This window comes from Pipra filicauda, unplaced genomic scaffold, assembly GCF_003945595.2.
Source record: "Pipra filicauda isolate LSUMZ 115617 unplaced genomic scaffold, ASM394559v2 scaffold10_size6260569_pilon, whole genome shotgun sequence".
Lineage (NCBI taxonomy): Eukaryota > Metazoa > Chordata > Aves > Passeriformes > Pipridae > Pipra > Pipra filicauda.
The window spans coordinates 3,939,071-3,964,581 of record NW_024103541.1 but is presented as its reverse complement, the minus strand read 5'-3'; the positions used below and the strand labels follow the sequence as shown (position 1 = coordinate 3,964,581).

Genomic DNA, 25,511 nt, shown 5'->3' with positions numbered 1-25,511 from the left:
TGTATAAAAGATGTGTACAGTTTTCTCTGACAGACTTGTTAACAAACAGTTGCTTACAGGGTCTTCTAAAAGGATCGTTTAGTAGGATTCAATACCAATTGTGTGAAATGTCAACATTCAACATCAGTGCTATTTAAAAGAGCATTAGTGCAAACTCTAGCCTTAGGCTATGTTTTTATAAACTGTGGAACAGTTTATAAACAGTTTATTAAGATGTCTTTTAATGAGCTTTCTTATGCCTGTACTAAAGCTGCAGATCACTTTCTTTTGAATGTGCAGATTTTCACATACAGTTTGCAAACTAAGATCAATTAATATATATATATGTAGCCAAATTTCCCTACATTCTAATGTTAATTTGTCGATTACCTTATTTTGGGAATCAAAGGGCTGCATTCTTACTGATGAGAGTGGGAAGGTAAGAATGTGTAAATTGATGTGCAGAATGTGACAAGTTTATTTCCAGTCACTGCAAGTAAAGGAAAGGATTAATTGGCTAAATGACAATGCAACTGTTTTACCAATTAAGATATATCCATCTTGCCTGAAAAGGCCTGTCCTATTAGCAAGGTTAATAAACACTGACTTACTCTTTAGCTTTTCTCCCTTCTATTACATAAATGAGCATTAACCTCTAAATCAAATAAAAGGTCCATTTTAAAAATTAAGAAAATGTTAATGTGAAAATGATCTATGAGCTTAAGTGCTCAGTAACTGGGTTGTTAATCTCACTTACTGTTTCACAATGAGAGAAAATCCATCAGGATCTTTAAAATGTAAATTAATTGTATTTTATAAGAAGGCTGGGAGAAAAACAGCAGTGCGTGTCTGATGTAAAGAAAGGGATGAAATTATATTTTCAGCACATAAGAATAGTTCCATGAACCCCAGACTAAAGAAATCTTGTTACCTTTGGATTTGTAATGCAAGGTTCAGTTATTCCAAGCTCTGGTTGAAGATTTTTGTCTGGGCATTTATTTGGTCTTTCTTCTGCATAGGTTTTCTTCTGTCTCTTCTCACGCTGAGTCCTTTGCCTTATGGAAACACCATGGATGCTTCTCTCCAGGTGTTTCACCATGGAGGATTTTAGCTCTTGCTGAGGCCTCTCCTGCTCTTCCAGTTCAGTTGGAAATAGGCAGCAGGTTTAGAATTTATTGCATGAGATATATGCAAATGATGTAATTTCCTTAGAAAGCTGGAGAATAGAAACTTCTGTGTGTGTTTGTGTGGATAAATTTCTTTGTAAATGTGACTGTGAAGTGCTGCTCTGCAATCTGTAAATGCATCATTTGTATGTTCCTGTAGAGACACAAACAGCTGATGTGCTGAGGGCCTCTATGACCTTTGAAAACCACAGCAGTTATCAATGTACCTAGGTTTTTCATAGAAGTTATTTTAAGGCAGAATTGGTTTAAAAATTGTTTTTTTCCTCCTCTGTTTTCTGCTTCTCCCACTGTCAGTCTATGCACAGAGTACCAACACTGGTTGCATGGAGTAAGTCCTCTTCTTCAAGCAGTTGCAGCTTGAAGACAACCTTCTCAACATTTTGGGGGGTCTCTGGGTTTTTTAGGTTTGTTTTTCTTTCCTGAAATGTAATAAGCCTTCAGAGAGGAATTCTAAGCACTGAGTAGTGTCTACAGCTGTTTGGTCTGGTGGCACAGAGTCAGATCTTCCAGCCTGAGCAACCTCTTTGGCCTTCTCTACTCTGCCTGCTGCCAAAGGGTGGTCAGTGGTAGCTACTTTGGAATAGGGCCTGGAGAGCCATCAGGAGTAACAATGCTGCAGTTTCTCTCTGGGCCTTGTGGTTTGGGGTATTGTCAGTAGCAGGGTCTCTGAGTTGCTCAGAAGAGATCTGTTATTCCCAGGAATGCTATCCCATTCATACTGCTCCCACAGACTGAAGGACTTGATCCAAAGTGTCTTATGATTCTTCATTTCTATGGACCTCTCAAGTAATGTGTCATTTCTACACTGCTGGAATTTGTTGGAAGTCTCCAATAAATACTGCCGTTCTGAGCCATCCTTTCATTGGCTATGTCCCTCTGTGTCCTCCAAGAAAGCTGAATTCATCAAAACCAAAAGCAGTGCAATATCATGGCAATACTTCAAGCCCAAAAACAAGATCCAACAATAACATGATCTGGCCAAAAAAAGCCAGACACATCTGACAGGGCTGTCTTCTGCTACTTAACACCTGCAGAAGGTAATTGGTTGTGAGGAACCTCCCAGATTATGTCTGTATGACCACAGCAGGAACTTGAAAATTAAATCAAGAAGCTTCTGAAAAACTCCAGGTGATTTCAGAACACCTGCAGGAAGTATTTTTCCAAAGCACTGGTACATCAGAAAACATCTTCTGATGAGCTGCCCGCTTGTGCCAGGCACCATTTAGTTCCAGCACATTCATGTTTTACCATCCAAAGGGTAAACTGAGTTTTAAGTGAGTGAGGGCTCTCCATGGTGAGGAGCAATAGCATGTTCTTCTACCTTTAAAGAAATAAAATTTCCTGTCCAGGATGCAATCCTATTGTTATCTGGGAACGTTTTTAAATGGTTACATCTTTTCCTGATGTTTCTAACTACTTCAGTCAGTTTCTATGAGTTTTTAATTGCACAAGAGACTGAGTTAATAGTGCATTATTTTTAATCAGTTCATTTTATCTAGCTTCAAAATTATGAACCAAATTATCACCATCACCAAGTAATTACTGGTTTATAATAATTTCACAGTGTGGAGTCTCCAGTAATCCAATCTGTGTTGCCTACAAAACAACACTGTGCTGTGTCACCTCAGGGATGTTGGCTGTGTGTGTTGCTGGCTGAGTTTCAGAGCACCAGATGAAGAAACCAAGGCTTATTTCCCTTGAGTTTGGATTTACATGATTAGTTCTCTGTGTGTTACCCTGAGAATGGACATCAAGTACCAAGAGAGAATTGCTTTGAAACAATTCTCTTTTTGCTTCCCTGCCTCTGAAGCACCTTTCCCTGCAGGCAGCATCACATTTCAACCTACTTGGTACTTCTGGTGACCCAGCAGGCACAGATGTCCCTGTGCAGCTACTGTCAGCAATCACAGTCATTTTATATATTGGTACAGGAAAGCTCAGGATGCTGCAAAGTGTTGATGAGCCATGTCCACCACCAGAGCTGGTAACCAAAAGCTTCTGATTCCTCATGTAGGATACAGACCAGAGAATCTCAAATTTCACAGGTTCAGTTCTTCATGATAATAACTCCTCCATGTCAATGAGAGGAGTATTTCCATTCATGGAAATTTGTAGTAGCTGTTTAGTCAGCACAGCTGACAGGGAGCAAAGCAGCTATGTCTGCTATGACAGCAGTACCCACCTTGATTACTTATTTATCCCTTCTACAAGCACCTCTCCAGCTGCTTGTATGCACCCTTCCTCAATGGATCCTTCCTCCTGGAACACAATGAAGATCCTACTGATGAGTTTTCTTTCAAACCCGTCTTCCAGAGAAGCAGTGCTGGGGTCCTGGTCTGGTGAGGGTTCCCTGTCCACAGCCTTCCCTTTTAATCTGCACCACTGGAAATACTGGTTTATGGAACCAGGGGTATTTCAGTGCAGTTCCCAGTGCATCACCCAGCATTTTACTGTCAGTCAAATTAGTAGAGTCACATTCTTGCCTTGCTAAAAGCAGGTGATAGAGAAGCTGTGAGCTTCTATTCACGGTACTGATAGAAGCATTCACACACTTGCTGGGAGGAGCAACTCAAGCTAAACTGAAAAGTTTCAATCCTGGTAGTAAAAAAGACAGGCTTCAGTGCAGACTGGTCACTGACATCAGTGTCCAGCATCCAAGGAGGCTCGTGGTGCTCACATTAAAATCAACCTTAATTAAAACTAGCACGGACAGCTTTTTTGTGCTGCAGTCAGACCTCCCACCTTAGAAGAGACATGCTGGAAGACTCCTGCATTTTAGAGTGCAACACTACTTCTTCAGAATTAAAAGTTAGGAGTGAATAAAAATGACATACAGAATGAGTGATCCTGATGACTCGATTAACAGCAGGAAAAAGAGTGGAAATCTGAAAGATACCCCTAGGTGTCAGCATGAAGCATCAGCTAATGCAAACTGATCCAGGCCTCTCTTGAGAACACATAGATTTTCGCTGTATTGTTTGTAGCTCATATTTGGGAAGTGTGGCAAGAAGAGGTTCATATGATTTCAGCGTTAGGAATGAGTGTGAAAAGGCGAAACTGCTGGCCAGATCTTAGCCAATGTGCTTAGTAATGCTAAATGCAGACATTTAATGCTCAAGACAGATCTCCAGAATGTCTGAATTGTTTTTAACCAATCTGCTTTTCTTTCTCTTTTACTTCCAGTTTCTGAGCTGCAGGTTATGCTCCAAATACATTTTCAAGATTTTTCTGAAATTATGAAAGATAGAACCTTAATTTCAAATATATTAAATTAAAAGATGTATTGCTTGATCATCTGCAAACCAGATATTTATAACAGCACCAGGTGCTGTGACTGTTACTGCTGGTGTCCTGAAACTGGTAATTCTCATCTATTGTCAATAAAGACGAACCAGCTTCACCTGAGGACTAGTTTAGGATCAGATCTTGTTTTTATAGGAATAACTGAGACTGAAAAATCACCATATGTTTAGATATACATGATTCCTTCAGCCTGTCAGTGTTGTTTGAGAATACTGCTTGTCATCCTTGATGCTTTGTGGACCAAAGAAGATGCAGTAAAGTAGTACCGACCCTCAAGAAAACTTCTGCAGAATAACTGTAACAATTAAACTGTAAACAGTAAGATCTGTATTAACATTAAAACTACTTTTCTGCCATTTCCTTTGGAGACTCAAACACTGTGTTGGTCAGAAGTTCCTGGTCACAGCTGGATAATTGTGGCTATTTCTGGCCATTATTGGATTCATTATCCTGATGTATTATTTAGAAGACTGTTTATACCAATAGACAGATAAAAGGAAAGTTAGCTTTGCAAAAGCGACATATTGAAGTTTCTTCAGAAGTTTCGAATTTTGGCTCTGATCTGCCTTGGTTGAAAATAACAGGGATTATGTCACTGACACCAATGCCATTTGCACTAACAATTTCAGGCTTGTATGTTTCTCACTACATTAAACATTTTCCATTGACATAATCCTATATTTAAGGAGATAGATTGGAACTTGGTGCCCGAGAGACACTTCATCCTGCTAGGCTGGGGTTATTCAGGTGAGGCCTCACAATAGCCTGACTTCCTTGGAAAGCCTTTACTTTGTTCTGCTGTTAAATGCTGTTAAATGTTTTCTGTTAAATCTTGTGTGTTTATAATGGCATCAGATGCTGCTGCGAATCACCGAGGGAGCAGATGGCAGAGAATTCAAGTACCTATCTCCCTCTGATGCCCCTGGCAATGAAGCATCCAAATATCTTCCTAGATGGGAGCCTAAGAGCTGTGCCAGAATGCAAACAAAGGAATCTTTAATTTTAAACATTGCGGCAGCTTGCTGATTGTGGACAGTCCTCCTTTCAGTCTCTCAGACCCCACAGGTTGTTTGCACTTATTGCTCTGGAGTGTGTTAGTCTCCCAAAGGGACAGAGCAACATTACTAATTTATACTAATCACTCTAAAAATACCGAAAAAGCTGTGGAAAAATATCAGGGAGGAGACAATGGAAAAGCACAGCTCCTATCTATCTACTCTTCCAACCTGCAAACATACCACATCACAGTGAAAATCTCCTTTTTAATGAAACATGGTGACAGAATTTTTTAAGTGCCCTGAAAGATGTCAAAATTTCCCACTCTGTACTGCTGACATGCCACACAGGAGAAGTAAATCTATTCTTGTACTTTCAGGAAAGAAGTAATGAGTTATTGCTGTGATTATAGTTATTATTTAAGTGAGCGTCTGTTCCAGGAGCTGGAGGTTGATGTACAGTTGAATGTCACTGCTAAGGTGGAGTTTATGTATTAGATTAAAATAAATATTCAAGGTAGGGGGGATGGGTAGTGGAAGGAAATGCTTTCCAAAAAGGATGAACTGAGTATAGATAAAGTCCATGACAGTGGCCTGGTTGAAAAATATTTTCACGAAGGGTTTCTTCATCAGACTAGAACAATCCAATCTGATAAACTGTTCATAAAGAAAACCAAAAGGGTGCATCTGTGATGAAAAGAAGTGCCTGTGTTTGAACATTGGATTTTTTGGCTTTATGCAAAAGTTGCTGGATGAGGTTGAACATGAGACTGACCATGCAAGAGGTTGTGACAGTCTCTTATCTGTAAGACAAAGGAATATATACTAATCTGTCTCTGTTAAAAGTATGCAAATGTGAGGAAGTGATGTTTGCAGTCTGATTTCAGGCCCCTGAATTTAAAGAAATCCAGACACAATGACACAAATAAGAGACAAAAATAATTGTATACATGAACTGTTATTTGTTTAACCTGCAGGCAGAACTCGGGTCAGTTTAGAGTCATTTAACACACAACTTAGCACTGGAAAGTCTTGCATATGTCCAGACTCTTATTTGGCTTTGTAATTTCTAGACTTGCCTACCTCTTATCTTATTCCCTTTGAGTATTTGCTGCACTTGCAATGTGTAACAGAAACAGTGTCCAAAAATGCCTGACAGAAATCTAAAAACACAAAGCTTTCCACTGATAGCAGTGGAGTTACTTGGCATGGAGCACTCTTGGAATGCCTAGTTACAGATAATATACCTGGGGGGAATTCTTACACTGCCAACAGTGGGACAATCCTGGAGTTTCAGAGAGAAGATCCTAAAAATCTTTGAATTTAATCACTCAATGTAGTATTGGAGTTAATGGTCCCTTGGCTTCAAACATGGTGGTCAGATCTCAGAAAGATTTTTGGACTGTTCAGCCAGAAAGATTCCCTGTCACTTGTAACACTTGCACCACTGAATGCTTTAAGGAGTGCTGCCTTTTACAAATATTCCTCAGAAGAGTCGTTTTCAAATACATCCTTCCTGTAACTGACATTTAGCATGACAGTTTTGCTTTTTCTTATTTTATACTATACACTACCAGGATGATAGTTAGTTTCTTATAAAAGTATTTTTCTCTTTTATCTTTGCTTAAAGATACAATTATATTTCTGGTTTTCTTCAGCACAAAAGGCCAGACTGTTTTTCAGATCCATGCAGTCAAGAAAACCTATTTCCAACTGTTTATTTGGAGAATTAAGTGTTTGTTTGAGGATTTCTTAGTATCTTTTCTTTGAAGAAATTATCATCAGCAGCTCAACTCTAAACACATCCATAATCATTATTAATGAAAGTACCCATATTATCACCTTATTCACATCACCACGTAAGACTTTATTTCACGTTGCAGAAAATAGATACTAATTTATACAAAATCTGCAGCTCTACAGCTGTCTCACTGACTGTTAGCCATCTCAAATTGCAGTTATTCTGATTTAGATCCTGATTCTGATTAAAGAAGGCTCTAGATATTTTGTGTGACCAACGTGAAATACCACGAGAGGGGTATGAAATGGACTCCACGTGATTGTAGGGTGTCTGCAGCTAGGCCTTCAGAATTTCTAGTCAGTTTTAGAATTTGGCTTGAGTGATTGTATTAAAAGGCAGTAATTACATCAGAAAACTACTTGATTAAAAAGCTGACTGTCTCTGAGCTATTTTTCTAATGCATTTTGAAATCTTTTGACTTAATGTATTTTAGTTTTGTCTGCAACTACTTGAGAAATGTAAGAAGGAACAGCTTGTTTCCTTCAGAATGGAGATACTATTTGTGAAATAACCTTTTCAGAAGTGAGTCACTGATGAAAGGAGGAAGTTCATTTAATATGATCCCATGAAATTTGAAAAAAGAAAACTGAGTATTATTTTTCTGAAAGAAAGCTGAGGGTTGACAAAGTCGGGCAGCATTAAATATAGGCTCCTCAGCCACCACATGAAATAAACTCTTCCGTTTGGTTATGATTTTGGTGGCACTGAAAGTCAAAAATGATATCTGGATTGTCAAAGGTTTAGCATCTCGAACTGCTGAGCCAAACTCAATCCCTGCTAGAAACAAGTACCATATGAAGTACTTATTTTAGCCACATGTAATTAACTCTGAGGCAGAGCCATCTCCGTGGTAGTAGGGGACCTGGCAGTAAAGAGTGCACAGATTGCAAGTCCAGGGAGTGGGACATCAGGTGCCCACCCAGAACAGTTCTTTCCTGAGCATACCCAGGGTCTGGTCTGGCTGTGAATCTGAGGTGGAGCCAGACACCACTTCTGCTTGTGCACATCCAATGTGCCTCTGGAGCGCAGGCACAGGCATGGAAAGGACCTGCTGTGCAGCACCTTTCACCCCAGCAAGCTCAGATCACAAGTCCTGCATGGCCATGCTGGAAGGTAATGCTGCTGGGGGGACACAGGAAATCTATGGGCCAAGCTGAGCTCAGGAATTCAGCACCACTGATTGCAGTTGGTATTGTCTGATCAGCACCGTTGGGATCAGTCCCACTGTTGGGATTTGCTGACTTTGACTAAAAATTATCATGATAGGTTTATTTTAACGTAGTCCAGGTCAGAGGCTTCATCTATGACTCTTCTTACTAGACATGAACCCTTACTGGAGCCTTCATTTTATAGACTACACATCTGTAATCATGAAACCATTCAGAAAAAAGACCATCTCTTAGTTTTTAACTGTCAAGTCCTGATCAACCCATGACAACTTTCATTCAACAGAATATAACTTCATCATCTTTCCTTCTAGGCCTTTTCAGCACATCCTACCACATTCAGGCCTGCCCTCCAGTGGATGTATTTTCTGCACTTTGATTTGACTTAAATTTTCATTAAGAAAGAGCATTGTTGGAAAAAACCCAACCAAAATCACATAGTACTATTGGAAAAGATGAATAGGAGATAATTAGGTCTAGTGGACCTTTGCTCTGCTCCTCTGAACAAAAGATTTTGTGGTAACAAACAGAATAGAACCAAATGCAGGAACTGGAAAGAAAAGGTTTTTCAGCTATAAGTTATTTTCCAGGAAGAAAACAAGATGCAAAAGAACTTGGACAAAGAGAAGGAGCAGGGTTACTATTGTGTTTCCATTTTGAAATCAATCATGACTTATTGACCATTGTGCTCAGAAGACAAACATTTTGTCAGTAAACAGAATCTTAGTGTTTTTCACACTCATTCTGTTGTGAATGGCACATCCTCTCTCACCAGATTTTGTTGGTAAATGGGGCAGGACAGGCTTTTATTACTACTATTAGCCTGCAGGCTGCACTGGCACTCTGACCCTGCCATTGTTGAAGAAACATCCCCAGGTGGCACTTTTGAGTTAATGGTTCAGTGGGGTCGACTTAGCCCTTGCTTTACTCCCTACCTTCCAGTTCTCCAGTAGTGTGTAATGGAAAGCACATGCTGTGATCCTGTCATGTAGGGAGACAAGGGGACTTTTCACCCCACCCTACTGCTGTGGGACATGGGAATGTAAGAATGGCCACCAGGTTCACACCAAGAGTTATACTGCTATCCATAAGCAACCACTTAGGGGAGGGTAAAGACAAGCACTTACAATACTCCCCTAAAACTCTCCCAGGTTCCAACTGTTCTCATCTCAGAGTTTTCTGAGCCTGATGTGCTAAACCTCAAGAAACCTCTTCTCTCAGTACTTGTCCATTTTCTCCTTGAATCCATGTGATTTTTTTGCCATTCCATTTTCCTTTGGCAAGGCTCCAGAATTCTGTTACCACGGCATAAAGAACCTTCTCTCATGTTTTCCCCCAAAATTCACAGTTTTTCTTTCATGTGGGGAAGAATGGTAGGAACATTGCTGCGTTGGAGTTTTTCTGGCTCTTCTCTCTGTCTCCCTCTCGATTCTTTTTTTTTTATTTATTTATTTTTAAAACACTGTGCTTTTGCACCGACTCTTTGTCTACATTTCCCAGCAGATACAGTTTTGACTACTGATGGGCTGCAAGGTGGCATGTATCTATTTACACATAAATTCAATGGTAGTGCCAAACTTTAGCTGATGTTCTAGTGATTGGTTTGCTTGTAGGAAAACAGAAGTCCTTCATGATAGCAGTAAGGAAAAGGATAAAAGCAAAATCTGCCTTAAACCTTTAAATTAGAACTATGAAGTAATTATTATCATTATTTAACAAAATAATTAACCTTTCTCTTCTCTGTATCAACAGAAAATAGTCACATAGGTGACTATTGGAGTCAGAAGCCCGTAAGAGAGTGGAAACTGATTGGAAGGTAGGGGAAAGAACCTGGAGCTATGATAACCTAACAAAGATAAATCCTTCAATGAAAGACCACCAAACTCCCATAGAGAAACAAAGAGAAAAATGCCTGTTTATAAAGATGGGAAAATGCCTGTTTGAAATGATAGGATAACTTTGTATTTGTCTAGCTGCACAGAATTTATACTCCCTAGGGAAGTAAAACAGAGGCTGGAAAGCTGAGTTTGCACTAAGCTAGGGAGAGCACCAGGAAAGCAGTCCTATTTTTCTGATGTCCAGAAAACAGCAAACATATGCTTTCTGCAATCTTTTTGGCAAACTCTCAGCTGAAGGGATGAGTAACCATAATGATATTTTCCATTTCTTTGAGAACACTTCTGTTCACACCTTTACCATAAAAATGCTGTTCTTGGAAAGGTAGATCGCTCCCAGCCATGCACACTCCCAGTCAGTGTTCTCTTTTATGCTATTCCTACAGCACCACATAAAGCTGAACAGATGACTCAGTTTCAAATCCAGAAGCAGCAATCACATGCAGAGTTTGACTTCAGTAATTTTAATTTGCATCCATCAAGATTTTTTTTCCATAAATATTATTTCATCTCCAAAACAAGCAGCTGTAGTGGAACAGTGATCTCTACTGAGAACTTGCTGCTGCTGTTAGCAGTGGACTTTTTAAAGACACAGGAACTGACATGAATCTCTTTCAATCAGCTTTGTGTTTTCTGGTCTATGATATGTCATCTCCTTATGCACAATGTCAGACCTCTAGACTTGATTTTCCGTTCTTTTGCTTTACCAGTAAAGTCTTTCCTGTTTCAGTTTCGTTCCCTGCCTGTGAGGAACTACAGACACTTGTGCCTTCTCTCTGCAGGGGGAGAATTTCATCTCTCATTGAGAAATATTTCCTCAGAAAAAAAAGTTCTGTTCCTTAAATTTCCTGTGTATTAAATGTGATCTGGTAATGGATGGTTATAAATGAAGTAGTGACCCTAGAGTTTTAGAAGCTGAGTGGCAGAAACTGAAGGATTTTTTTAGACAAATGGTTTTTCTAGTGCAAGTACATGGTGAAAACATAAGAATTTGATGTCCAGGCTCCAAGTGCTTGCACAGAAATACTACTTCCAAAACATCTGTTTGTGAGCATTTAATATGTAACAATTGTATTTACTGTGAGAATGAACGGTATTTGACATCTGAAATGAAACTCATAAAATAGCAAGATTATATCAAGTGCTAACTTTTTCCTAAAGCATGTTTTAGGATTTTTTAAACCTTAGACGTCTAATCACAAGAACAGTAAACAAACGCCAGTTAGCACAAGCCCAGATGTAGCATCAGCTTCCCTGATTCAATAATACTCTCTCTCCTGCTTTCTGAACAAAAACAGGACAACAAATACACTGCAAAAATTGGTTTGGAAACCAGAGGCCAGCTAGGATTCCTCACTGTATTACCAAGCCAGTTGTTTAACTTCTCTACCCCTGTTTTCACTCTTGGAAATGGCCTTTAATAGCATTAGTGTTATGTATGTTGAACTGCAGGTCAGACAATCAGCTGCTCTGTATTAATTTGGCTCCGCTAAATGTAACGGAGCCAGAATAGTTTGCAACAGCCCATTATATGTTTCTAGATGCTTATTCTGATAATCCTCAGTGCTAAGCACTTGCTTACTTTCTATGCACCTCTCTTTTTATCCGCAGTGGAGGACATCTACCCTTGACCACCAATCTTAATTTACCACTTATGACCTTACATACCACTTACGCAGTTTTATCTATTGCCAAAGATTTGGGTGACAGATTAAGTCTTCGGGAAGAGTTTTCTCTAGGACATTGCTTAGAGAGGCTCCCATACCAGCCAGGATACCTGCACCTTCACAGAAGTGAAGTAGGAAAGACTTGGAAAATTTGGGCTATTTTGCAAGGTGCTTGCTGTCAGTGACTGACCTGAGCAAAGCGCTCAGCATCAAGTGGGATGCTCACAGATGAATACAGTGCTGGTGATGGTGTCTCTGCTCTTGTCACCAGTAAAATGTCTATTTAAATCTTAGCTGGATTCAGGACTGCTGACACTTAAACAGATGCCAGGATCTCAGTCCTGGCCAGCAGAGGCCACTAAGAGATTGTAGGAAGAGCTGTACAAGATGCTGGAGGCCTTGTAGTTCAGCATGCTCACTGCTGGAGAGACAGCATCTGGGATGTGGATGAGGATGTTTACCAGAAAGAAGGAAACTTTGGAAGGTTTTTCAAACTTTCCAAGATTTAAAAAATAATCTTGGGATGACTATTTCTTTTGCTGCTGCTCTGCGCTCTAGATGGGCCGGTACTTGCCAGCAATGAGCTGGAGCAGGTGCAGAGGGAAAAAATCTTTATAAGAAGAGGTCCAGTATATTATTTTCATTGTGCCCAGTGCTAAGGAGGACTTTGTAGCTAGACCTTGCAGTTTGGTACACTTACCTGAAGTCAGACTGTCAGCTTGCTTACGTCAGGGTTTAATGATCAAGCTGTCACCTATCATCCCTTTTGGGTGGACAGTAGTTAAAGTTCAGATGTAACCCATGGGGCCCAGTTGCCTGTATCACAGGGTTGTGGTGAAGAGCTGAGGTGGGCTTTGAATCTGCTGTGTTTACTGTAATCTCATGTTCCTATTGATGGGGATTTTGTGTTCGTGAGTGGCAGTGCTATCTTACTCCCAAGGTGCCTGCTTTCTTCAAGTTTTTCTCAGTCCATTTGGTTTTTATAAACCCCACCAAATATCATCATATCTTTCCCCAGTCAAAGAAATTCATCATTTTGTGCCTAATCGCATTCAGTTCTAGTGTACACATTGATGTGAAGGGAGAGGCACTGGGTAAAGGAAGATGATTTTGGCTTAGTAACCTACTTCCACAGTATTGTGCAATTCCTTTGTGTCTTTAATTTGTTTGTGTGCTGCAAATGCTCATGTTAAGCTCAGAAAAGTCATCTGAGAATTCACCCACTGCACATCTTCAAGTGCAAAACTGGCATAGAGAAGTTCTGCCTGCTCGAAGAGGTTTTAGACACCATTGAATTCAGCACAATTCTGCTGTGAACAGGCTTTCCACTGACCTTTCTGGAGCTTTGAAGGCAGCCCTTCCCCAATTTCAGGTCTTCATTTTAGAGCATCAGCTCTTTGCTGAAAGCACACCATGGAAACAGGTGGCAGGAGCTCCTCAGAGGGAGCTCCTCAGTTAGGCTGTGTCTATTTGCTTTTCTCAAAGAAAAGGCTAAGCACACTAAGCAGAAACTCAGCAGGAGCTGGGAGGTGCAGCCTTGCAGAGAGACAAGATGCTCTGCAATAACTGCTCCTCAGCAATAACTTGGCTCGAGGAACGTGGCTTCTGACTGACTGAATTCCCAGCCCTGTGCCAGCCTGGCTGTGCCACTGCACACTCTGCCATCTCTGGCAGCCCACACTCCAAGTGGGAGAAGGCAGACAGGTGTTCCTGTGTCAGGATCCATTACGCTGAAGGGATGTTAAGCAGGCAAAACTGCAAACAGCATTCCTCACAGCTTCACTTTCATTGCTCCTGCTGTTACTCCATAGATCTGAAGCTGATCTGATGTCACATGCCATGTCAAGCACTGAACACAGATAAATCTGCACTTTAAATGGACTTCATTAAAGGTGCTGTTATGGATGAACCATTGCAGTGGATAGAAAGGAGCAGAAAGTGTCAGGTTTTACCTCTCTCCTTTCATTGTGGGAAAGGTAACAGATGTTGTATCCATTGCATCTTCAAAACCTGGGTGTAAAAAACACTAGGGGCATAGGAATGGTGTTATTAGATACAGCATAGAATCATAGAATCATTTAGATTGGAAAAGACCTCTAAGATCATCAAGTCCCATCAGTAACCCAACGCTGCCCGGTCCATCACTGTCAATGTCCCCAAGTGCCACACCTACACATCTTTTAAACAACATCATAGTGACTCATCCACTTCCCTGGGCAGCCTTTTCTGGTGCTTGAGAACCCTTCCAGTGAAGAAAATGTTCCTAATATCCAATTTAAAGCTTCCCTGGTGCAACCCATGGCCATTTCCTCTCATCCTGTCACTTGTTACAAAAAACAAACACCCGTCTCACTACAGCTTCCTTTCAGGTAGTTCTAGAGAGCAATAAGGTCCAGTTTATCAAGAAACCCCTTTGTTTTGTGACACTTCAAACAGAAAGTGCCAGCTAAACAAGATACAGGCCTCCAAGAAGCAAAACCAAGAAAGTTTGTCCTTCCTGATGAGGAGGTACCATCTGGGACAACAGTTCTGTACTTCATGAATTATCTTTCTCACTGCTTGACACTTCTAATGTGTCTCACAAAGGCTGAGCATTCAAATTCCTTAAGAAGATATTTCTGTAAGATCAGTCAAGTCCTTTAAGCACTTAAAACATGCCAAGATGTAAGTTGCACAGATTAGAGACTAAGTCATAAATTATTAATAAGCTTGTTCTGGAAAATCATCATGCACTTGAAAGGCAATTTTTATAGCCTAGTGTGTCAGTAGCCTGTACCAGCAAGCTCTTTCACTCAGCAGAATCAAAAAGGATTTAAAAGGATGGAGAAACAATTTTTTCCCAGGGTTTTCTTGCTTGCCTTTCACTAACTGACATACAAAATCTATAAAATATTTTATCCTCCAAGAAATGTGTTTTGCTATTTTTAGACTGAAGACATAGAATCTTGTGCTCACAAATCCTGTTGCAGATACAATTGTTCAAAGATGGAATAAATTTATGTTATAACAATGGTAAAATTTAAAACAAACAGATTAACACGTTTTGCTTCTGAGCTCAAAATGTATAATACAATAATAGAAGTTGTACTGGGCAAAGACTTTAAAAAATAAACCAAAGTTTCTCTTGCTCATTGCAGCTCTCTGCTGGTCCTGTTACATGTGAAATACAGTCTAATTTCAGCAAGATTTTACTTTTCTGGTGGGAATTTATTTCTCTTCAATCCAGATTATAAATGTTATAATGTTCAGCAGGTGGCACCAGCTGCCCACGGCCAGTGCAGGCTCCAGAATGACACCAAGGTGTGCTGGTGTGTCTTGCCTGAAAATCTGAGTCATACCCAGAGCCAGGGAAGTGACAGCTCCAACTCACAGGCCATCTCCAGAGGCACTGGAAAACACGTTCCTCACTGTAAGGGAAGTTTAGTTTTTCCCTCTCCCTGTTGCCATCATCGACTGTGCTTTGTGTTCTTTCACATTCTTGTGCCTCACCTGTGCAGTTACATAACTTATGTGTACACAAGACACAGCTTTTGTCAGTGCTCTGCTAACCCAGCTGTCCACTGCCACCCACAGTGCCAGAGCAGAGTGGGATCTGCTGGCAGGGAGGGCAAGGCTGGGCAAGGGACACTGGGCCACACCACCCTTTTACCTCCTTTGGTGGATACTCTGCATCCTCCTGCCCTGCCTTCACTTTACTGGGCCTGCTGTAGAAGAACAAGTAGATGAAATAAATTGCTGATACTGGTTTTGTTACATTGCCAGCTCTTCAGTGCCTGTCTACTGCCCATTGTACAAAAGCAGTGAGGAGCCATGAGCCAGGCAGGCACGAGGCACAGTATGGGGGAGTGAGCTCAGTGGAGCAGAGCCCTTAAAAGAAAGGATCATGTATTGCCAGCCTGGCTTTGCATATATTCCCGTCTAAAGCCCTGGTTTTGCAGTCTTCTGCATGTGATTATTTTTCACATGAGAAGAAATCCATTATTTTTACTAGTCCAGACCAGGTTTATAGATAATAACAGTCCTAGATTGGTATTTTTTATGCCAATGGGATGATTCCTAAAACAGGACATACATACATAATTATTTTCATGACCAAATTACAAATCTCCACCCAGAATAATATCCCCAGCTGAACAATGTAACCCAGGCTCACCTGAGTGCCCAGCCTGTACTTCATTTTTGGACAGAACCAGTCAGAATGAAGGAGCCACAGATTTCCCTGGAGAAATGCACTCCAGACTTATTTGAACACAAACAGCAAGGGTAGATACAAGGCTTTTGCCCTATGATAGGCAGTCTGGAGTTGGCTTTGTTTGACAAGGTGAACAGTGCATGGATGGAGAGTAGGAATCCAGAGGAAACTAAACAATAATGCTTTGTCAAGTGAGTGCCAAAAGGGGCAACATCTTTAATCAGAAGTCAGTCTGACAACACAAGAAGTAAGGTTTTATCCTTACATGAGTGTTTTATATTTTGCTGTGGATGCACAGAGAAAAGACATGGTGCACCTCCAACATTTGCTAACATTTAAGAGGGAATTTCACAGTGTTCAGAAACCCTGAAGCCACAAGAAATTTAAGTTAGAAAGTCATCTTCAGTAAACCCTTTGATAGGTTGTTGGTGTGCACTTCATTTGATATTTCAGATTAATTCCTTTGTATGTTCTTTATAGTCAAAAGAAAAGCGTTGGCAGTTTTTCATAACTCCCCACCTTTAAAATGGGTTGCCTTAGTTACCGTGGCCAGCTTGAGAGACAGCAAATTTAGTACTAATACATTTTTCAAAGCCCTGCACTTTCTGTAAAATATCTATGTCATAATCAGCTACAACATATGCTTTTATGGTAGTGTTAATAAGTACAATGGTGATGTCTAGTCAAGTTAAATAAGGGGTGAAGGTTGTCACAGGCCAGAACAATAGTCTTGGGTCATTACCTTAGTGACCATCCTATGTACACTGGGAGAAACAGGTTGTGGAATTTCCCTGTAATTGAAAATCAGGTTGGCTTCCAATGGCTCAGATATCTGGTGCTTGGAAGCAGCCTGCTGCAGTCAAGATCATACTTTCCCCAGTAGGAAATTGATAAGTCTTAAGTTGTCCTCTTGATTCAGTATTTCCTCTGACACTTCAGAAAATTGGAGGAAACAGTTATTCTTTAAAGGGTAACTACAATCCATCATAAACAGAGTTAACAGTGGTCTCCAAAGTTATTGATTTTTCTTGTTCTCATGAGCACAGTATTTATTCAAGAACAGCTCAAATAGTTTATTTATGAAATTAGCCAGCGTGTATTTCACTGCAGCCCCAGTGTCTTTCCCGCTCAATAGTTGCCACTTGTGGATGCTTCTAAACTGCATGACTCTCTGAATTTGAGCTAAATACCTCGAACTCAGAAACAGTAATAATGTGAAGGAGGAAAACGCTGTATTTACCTTTTATTACATCTTCTCCTGATAGAAAAAGCAACCTTCTAAGTCTTCAAATTACTGAAAGAGCCTCCCTTTTTCTCAGAAGCTTCTGTTTTTACAGAAGGTCAGACTTCAGGGCTGAGTTTATCCATGTGAAGTTTCACCCTGTGGCTGAAATGATATACTGAAAATGTTTTACAAAGCTTTAAGTGACAGTGGGGAAAAATAAATAACAAGTCAGCCTCAGCCTTTGGTCACAGTTAGAACCAAAGCAGGTGTGTTTCTACATGTAAACGTATCTCCTGATACATGTAACTGTGCAAACTAACCACTATGTGGTTTTTAATGTATGGTATCAAGAGGGCAGTACTCCTTCAGCTGCTAGATCCGTCAGTTTCTGGACCTTATCTTCACAGCTTTACAAACAGAAATGCCCTCTGGGGTCAGCCCTCTGCTCCAGTTGCTACTAGTGATGATAGGAGTTGCTGTTTGGAGAGAGTATGAGCCCAGACATTTTCTGCGCAACTTTCTCCTCAGCCTTCCCCAGCCTCCACAGCTGTTGTGTCTATGATGTTAGAGAGTACATTTATGGGCCTTTTCTTGGAAAATTTACCTAATCCTTTTTTTGACCTGCTGATACCATTTGCCTTGCAGCCTCCTCCAAGTTCTAAACGTTTACTGCCCACTATGTAAAGAAGTACTTCCTTAAGTGTGTTTTATAATGATATATCTTTGCAACATCCCCAGGAAGAAGAGCATATTCATCCTCATTTGACAGTAGGGAAAGATTAGGAGGGTTGTTTCCAAAAGTGCCTCTTAATAGATGTCTCATGCATGAGTTCATCTGATGTGAGGCATCTGAGTTTTCAGATGCCTGATTTCTATCCCTGGTCAGTCATGCACAATGATTAACATACAAATGAGGATCACTTGTGGTGTTGTTTGATTTATCGACTGACCTATAATTAAATACTAATTCCACAGCAAAGCAGAGGCCAAACCTAGTTCTCCCAGACACGGTCAACTTCCTTTTCTTGGAGGTTTTTATCAGGCTCATCATTCATTATCTTGTGCAGCCGTTATCAAAAAGGAGCTACAATAAAAGCTGGTATCATTCACTGATGTTCCAGACTTATCCACCGAACAAAGAGTGGCATTTGCCTGATCCAGAGAAAACTGCAGTGGAAAACACAGTGTAGAACTGTACAGTCACAGCCTGTCTGTTAAGGCACAAATGGAAATGTATAGAAATAATATTGCTGTGGGGAAAAGCATCTCAAAAGGTGTCCTGTGGTTCCCTAGAAAACATATAATATGAGAAATGGCTGAGAGAGCTGGGTTTGTTTGGTCTTGAGAAGAAGAGGCTCAGGAGAGACCTCATCGCTCTCTACAACTACGTGAAAGGAAGTTGTGGTGAGGTGGGGCCGGTCTCTTCTACTGTGCCAGCAGTGAAAGGACCAGAGCAAGTGGCCTCAAGGTGAGGCAGAGGAGATTCAGATTAAATATTAGAAATTTTTTTCACTGTTAGGGTGGTCAGGCATTGGAATAGGTTGCCCAGGAAGGTGGTGGAGTCACCATCCCCGGAGGTGTTCAAGAGGCATCTGGATCTGGTTCTGGGTGATGTGGTTTAGTGGTTTAGGGGTTACAGTGATAGTGCTGGGTTGACGATTGGACTTGGTGATCTTAAAGGTCTCTTCCAACCTGGCGACTCTATGATTCAACGATTCTACGATTACCAGTATTTCAACATCTGAACCCCCACAACATCCCCATCAAAATCAGAAGAGGACGAGAAGAAGGTGCAAAGGAAGTAGGAAAGCAGCAAGCATCCAGAACCAACAGGTTGTGCCTGCCCCGTGTGCTTCTACACCAGCAGCGAGCGGCCACTGCGGGGCTGTACTGCCCGGGGAGCGGGGCTGGCCGGGAGGGCGGGGCCGGGCCGGGCGGTGTCCCCGGCGGGCGGCGGAGCCGCGGCGGCGGCGCGGGGCGGGCGCACTCGGCAGGGGCGAGCCCGCGGTGTCGGGGGCTCGGCTCTCGCCATGCACCCCCCGGCCGCCCCCCGGCCCGCCGCGCTGCCGCGCCTGCTGCTCTCCAACGGGGCGCGGGCGCTGCTGTGGCTCGGCCCCGTGTACCTGGCGGGGTACCTGGGGCTGAGCGGCAGCTGGGTGCTGCTGGCGCTGGCGCTGTGGCTCTGCTGGGGATACAACCGCCGGGGGAAGCGCGACCGCCTGGCCGCCGCCTTCGCGCTGCTGGAGGACGAGCGGGAGGCGGTGTGCCGGGGCCTGGCCGCCCGGCACCTGCCGGCATGGGTGAGTGGGGACCGGGGGGTGCTGCCCGGCATCCCCCCGGCAGCGGGGATGCTGCGGGTCCCGGCGACGGCGGGGCTAGGACAAAGAGCGGGGTGTCCCGTAGCGAGCAGCCGAAGGAGTGGCAGTGATGCCACGGGCCGAGCAGTAGCGTCTCTGATTCTGAAGTCTTGCTCAGTAAAGCGAGGATTAAACTGGAAGTTGTCTTAGCCGAGGAGATGTGCAGTAAGGGGGTTTGTAAAGCAGACCGCTGTATCGCTAGAGAAACCTCCTTTCAGATATGTGCTGTTGCATTGCAGGTATTTTGCTGTCGAGGATACTTATTTCAGACCTTCTCATCCAGCAAATTTTCTCCTCTTTAGTCACATTTAAAAACAACCAAAAATATATAAACATAATATTCTCTGCCTGCTAAAAGCCAAATATTTGTCTTTAAAGAGCTATCTATGGATGGTGTGGAAAGCCTACCCGTTTGTTGTTCTCATTTGTTTCCAGCCACTCTAGGTTTTAAAGTGAAGAAACTAGAAAATCTACCTGCACATTTTATTCCACGTCTTTGGTTATTTGTTGGGTAGCCGTGGTTGGCTAATGGAAAGTATGATGAGATGTTTGGGGGTTTTTTTTCTTCATCATCATTTGCTGAGCATTTACAAATTCCCTGCCAGGGACTGGTAGGGAAATGCTTTTCTTGTAAAAAAGAGAATATCAAAGAGCTCTATTTGTAAGGAGTGTTGCATGGAGACATTTATAGTCAGCAAACTTTTATGTAGCCTACAGCACTTGGCTGTCCTTAGTTCTTTGGGAAACGAAGGCAGCTGGCAGTTCTGGGGAGGGAAGCCAGGGTCTCCTGGCAGAGCTGGTGCAGCTCCCTGCACGTGTTCCCTCCCGCGGGGCACAGAAGCCTCTCTGAATGAGGTTTCTGCTTGTTTGTATTGACAGAGCGTTTAAAACAACTCGCAGCATTAATGAGTGTGGTGGTGTCAGCTCTTGTCCTGATACTGTGTTTTATCCTCACGTGCCCTGGATCGTGGTAACCAGAAATTGAGTCTCTTAGTCACTGTCACTCGCCTCCCAGCGCACACAAACTCAAAAAGTTCTACTAGGTTTCGTGGTTGAAAGTGTCAGGCTTCATTAGTGTGGGAGGAGGCAGCTGATGGAAAGGATTACTGATTGCTCTGTACTCGGCCTTCACAAGGATGCACAGAGAGCACTGCGTGCCCCAAGCACAGGAGAGGCTTGGAAAAAGGTTTGGGGAAACTCCAGCAGAGCCCACCGAGATGGTCAGAGGCTGTAGCACCTGGTGTGAGGAGGGGCTGACACAGCTGGGACTGTTCAGCCTCCTTCAGGAGGCAGAAGGGTTTAAAGGGTATCTTGCCTCTGTCTCCCACTGCCCAGCACGTGCTCACAGAGAAGGTAGAGTGACACTTTTCAGAGGTCTGATTCCTGACTTGAGAAATCTTGGAGCTGGCTGCCAGAAGGCAGGCTAGGATGTAGGACCAAAGAATAAAGGGGCTGCACCCTGTGCTTTTAGTTTTATCTTTCATCCATGTTGTCACTTCTCCCCCTTTTCATTTCTACGTTGATAACTTCATCAGTTGGTGTTTGCTTCCACACCATGCTTGTACTCAATGCATTTTTAACTCCTCTGTTTAATTCTTCTCTCTCCTTCCTCTGCTGATCTTCTACTTCTCCCCTGTGCTGATCTTGGAGGCTGATTCTCACCTGATGTCTATTCAGTTTATTCTCTGTGGTGTTGTCTTTTTTATCTTTCGTTTTTTGCCTTTCAGTGTTCATGAGCCTTTATTGAGAGAGCTCTAAAAATGTCCCTTGCATTCTTCTCTCCTGTCATGCAGAGGTGGGAGTAGAAATACAATTCAGGCTAAGGGGAGCATGGGTTGGATTTGCAGTCTTGTAATCCTAGGAAAGGTTCTGGAGGTGAGAAGAAATGGCAGCATCTTGAGATTTGTAAATCTTTGTCTCTTAATGTGCTCTATAGTAAAATGAGGGGGATCCATCCAATGAAGAGTTAAGACCAATCATTGGTTATGCTATTGGTTCAAAACTGTTCTCCCTAAGAGCGGTGCAGGGCTTCTTCAAACATGACTCGAGTTCCGCTCTGTCCTGGTATCAGTTGTTAGGAGATTTTCATATCGCAGCCTTTCCTTCAGGGGGCATGCTGGGAGGGTTTCCCTAATCTACTCAACCATCTGTTTAGGGGAATTTTCAGGGTTATTTTGCAGCACCAGTTTCTTGGCTGAAACCAGCCACTGAGTTTGGAATAAAAGGCATTCTTGTGCTAGACAGTGTATGTGGGCAGGCAGCGCTTCCTTGGGAAACCAGGCTGGAAATCTGCTCATGGCAAGCAGGGTGAGGTCTGTGTCTTGGAGTGGTGAGACTTTCTGACTTCAGCTTGTTCAGCCTTTAGCATTACTTCTGTAAAAGCAGGCAGTGCCCAGAGCCGAGGTTTGAGCTTCCACCTTCTTTCTCGCTCTTTGGGGTGGTGGTGGTGGTTTCTTTTGCAGCTGTTCCGCAGGTTGCACATGAGAGGACCCAAGTATGCTGGGTTCCTCGCTGATGTTAAACTCCTTTTACCAGGAGAAATACTACTGGGTACAGAACTGTCCTTTTAAAACGTTGCCTTTTAATTCCTTTTTCATATAAAAGGCTTGTTTAGACTTTTTTTTCCTTTTTGCCCCTGTCCCTTAAAAAAAACAAACAAAGCGCCAAAAAACCCAAACAAAACCCAAACCAAAACAAACAAACAAGCAAAAAACAAATGCAAACTCTGATGGGAAGATTCCTGTATTGTATTTGACCAGGATGGCACTGTTGTGTCAGACATGGCTTTTGTTACTGCTGTGATCCTTGGTGTGTTCTGCTCCAGGGCAAGGTGGAGCTATGCAGAAATTTCCTCATTTTCTTTACTTGCTAGTAATTGCCCCTTACCTTGTGTTTTTGATCTTCAAAGCTCATTTCAAATGCTAAGTAATTTTTGCAGCATTCCTTAAACTTCGGCAAGAAGTATGCCTGCTTTTGTAGGTGGATAGAACTGATTTTGATAGTGTGACTTGCCCAAGGCTACAGGATTAAATCTTATTCTGTGTTAGTATTAACTTTGGCAGCTCCTGGTGTCTGGGCTTAGGAGGAAGTGTTTTGGGCTTCTCTTACCTGTACTGATGACAAATTCGAGGGGCAGGGCTCTCACCACTAAAAGGGGCAGAAGGGAGTCTGAAATCCAGAGCATGTGGTTCAAAAGTATGGATCTGAGCATGGTTTTATTAGGACATATTATGACAGAGTAAGTTCTTGGAATGAGTGGTTGAGTCAAGAAGAGAGCTTGGTGGTGTCACTAGGCTGAACTAGGCATGCTGGCTAGCAGGAGGTACACATTATGGGGATACCCTGTGGGTAGGAAAGGATTTGCTCAGAGCTTATGACTTACTACACAGTGGATAATCTAGATGCAACACCCGGATACCAAGCTCTGCTTCCTCTGCAGAACTGCTCATTTAGTTCTTCCCATGGAGTGGACCTGAACTTTGGTATTGGAAACCCACTGAAACTGGTGGCCTTTCATAATGGGCAGAAAGCTGGTTTTCACCAGAGATATTTAGTCATCTTGTTTCTGTGGTGTTCACCTCTGCAAGCCCTGTCATGTGAGCCCAGGAGCTCCTGGTGGTCTTTGGTGCCAAGCTTTGAGCTACAGCAGTGCTATTCCTTCCATCTCTCAGAGGAAACTGAGGCACTGAGTGTCTGGGTAGGAGCTGGGCTGCAGACACGTCAAGTGGGATGGAAATGTACCACAAATGGCTGCTAATGCTGTCACAGCAATCTGAGGTGTGACACAGTGCTGTGGGATTCATTGCGGTTGCTTTTGGAGTTTGCTGTGGGCTGTCTGGTTTGGGCGTCTGTGGCTCAGAGAGTGAATTCAATTTTGCTTTTTCTTATGGTGGGTCTACCTATTGCCTCCTTCTCGTGGTTTTTGCCTTTTCCCTGATGCTCCTTTGTGCTGTTCCAGCTCTCTTTAGCCACCAGCTTGCTTCTTGGTCACCTCTGGCAGTTTTATCTCTAGGAGCTTTGGCTCTAGCAAATAATCTCGGACAGCTTTGGTGGTTTATAACGTGCTACATTTCTCCCCTGGCTGTGACTCTCTCATAGGGATGTGGCAGCCTAACTGTTGTCCTGAGTCCTGGTCTGTCCTTCCTTTTGGATTGCACCCTTCTCCTCACTGTAAGGTGTTTTGAAGAACAAGCTCACCATGCTATTTCTGTTCTATCCTGCCTGTGGCTGATCCAGAGCTGTGGCACAAACACTGCAGGACCTTGGCAGCTGCCTTCAGCCTACTCAGGATTTATGTGCCCCAGTGGAAGATGAAAGGCTGGCAGGTGAAGTGGAGGTCCCCTGATTCACATGATCTACCTCACTGTAAAATGTCAGCAGCAGTTTATCAGTGTTGATTGTCCCTTCTGGTGCTGTGTTCTCTCTTTATCACACAAATAGAGCTGGGTAGCCTGACATTTCTGTGAACTTGCATTGTCTTATTTAATGGAAAAGTTGCTATTTAGAGCATCAAAAGAAAATGCTTTTAAAGAATATGGTAATACTACTTTGGTTTTTTTAATGTAATAATTGGAGATAATTTGCAGCATTATTTGAGCAAGGAAAATGGGCTCTTAAATCATACATGAAGCTGTACTAAAAGACAGGCTGCTGTCCATTCCATCCGAACATCTCTGAGCACCTCTCTGAAAGCTGCTGAATTCAACAGCAAGCCTTTGCCTGAGGAGTGTCATTCACAGCTCCTGTAAGAGGAGTTATTGTCCTACCCAATTACTTTTATCAGGCTAGATGATAGTCACATTCTCTTTGTGTTCAGGTGCTCTTGTGGAGCAGAAATGTCCATTCTGAGAAGCTGCTGCACTGTCTTTCCCTTCTGCAATAGCCTGCTACCAGCGTGTGACACTGGCTGCAAATACCACATCCATAAGACTTTAATGTGTGATTGTAGCTCTTCACTCAGTGGCTTCCCGGTGAGGTCTGAGAGATCAGTTAGTTACTTGAGAGTGGCCTCATAACCGATTGTCCTGATGGTGATGAAGGAAGTTGTTACTTCAGGGAACTGGAGGGATTTTTGTAATGGACATATACACTTCTTGTTGGCATTTGATGTGTCTAACTTGGAAACTTGATGCATAAGTGACTACTTCATTGTAATTTGTCCTTAGTATCTCAAAAAGCTCTGAGAGGTGAAAACACCAGACTGTTACAAATGATAGTGTATGCTAATAGGCTTGAACTCTTACAGTGCTTCTTTTCCCTGAAGCCATTGGCACTGTGTTAGTGTTAGTGGAGAAATGCTGCCACAACCAATAAACTGAGTTTCCTAAACAGGTTCTTGTTTTCCAAAGTGCAGTGTCCTGGTTGAGGTGAGTGAGTACAGGAAACAGGTCTGACACAGCTCGTGATCTTGAAAGCAAGTTCTTGTGGCTTCCCAAGGCATGACAAAGAGAAGGATGAGAAATCTAATGCTACTTGACATCACGAACAGGATGTGACACTTGCATTAATCATATAAGTGTGCCCAGAGGCATAATGGTACATCAGTGCACGTGGGTCCTTTGGCCTTTTACTATTCTTAACTGTTTGTCTTTCATGATTTTTCAAGGAGGTGGTAAATTATAAAGGACGTATGTATGAAGGCAGAGGGATCTCAGCTTACTTTAAAGCTTGTTCCATGCTGCATGGTATCTTTTGTACATGTTGCAGTGTGCCCAAACAGATGGCATGTGGCACTCACTTTATTC

The 25,511-nt window shown here is 42.4% G+C and overlaps 1 protein-coding gene across 1 annotated transcript in view; it reads left to right on the top strand.

Annotated features, from left to right (window-relative positions):
- The first annotated feature begins 19,400 nt into the window (after nt 1–19,400).
- Nucleotides 19,401–25,511, top strand: part of ESYT3 (extended synaptotagmin 3) — a 32,336-nt gene continuing 26,225 nt past the window's right edge. Inside the window, exon 1 of the mRNA XM_027723582.2 lies at nt 19,401–19,710. Within this exon, the coding sequence (XP_027579383.1) occupies nt 19,441–19,710 (270 nt within the window). The 5' untranslated portion in view covers nt 19,401–19,440. The remainder of the gene's footprint in view (nt 19,711–25,511) is intronic.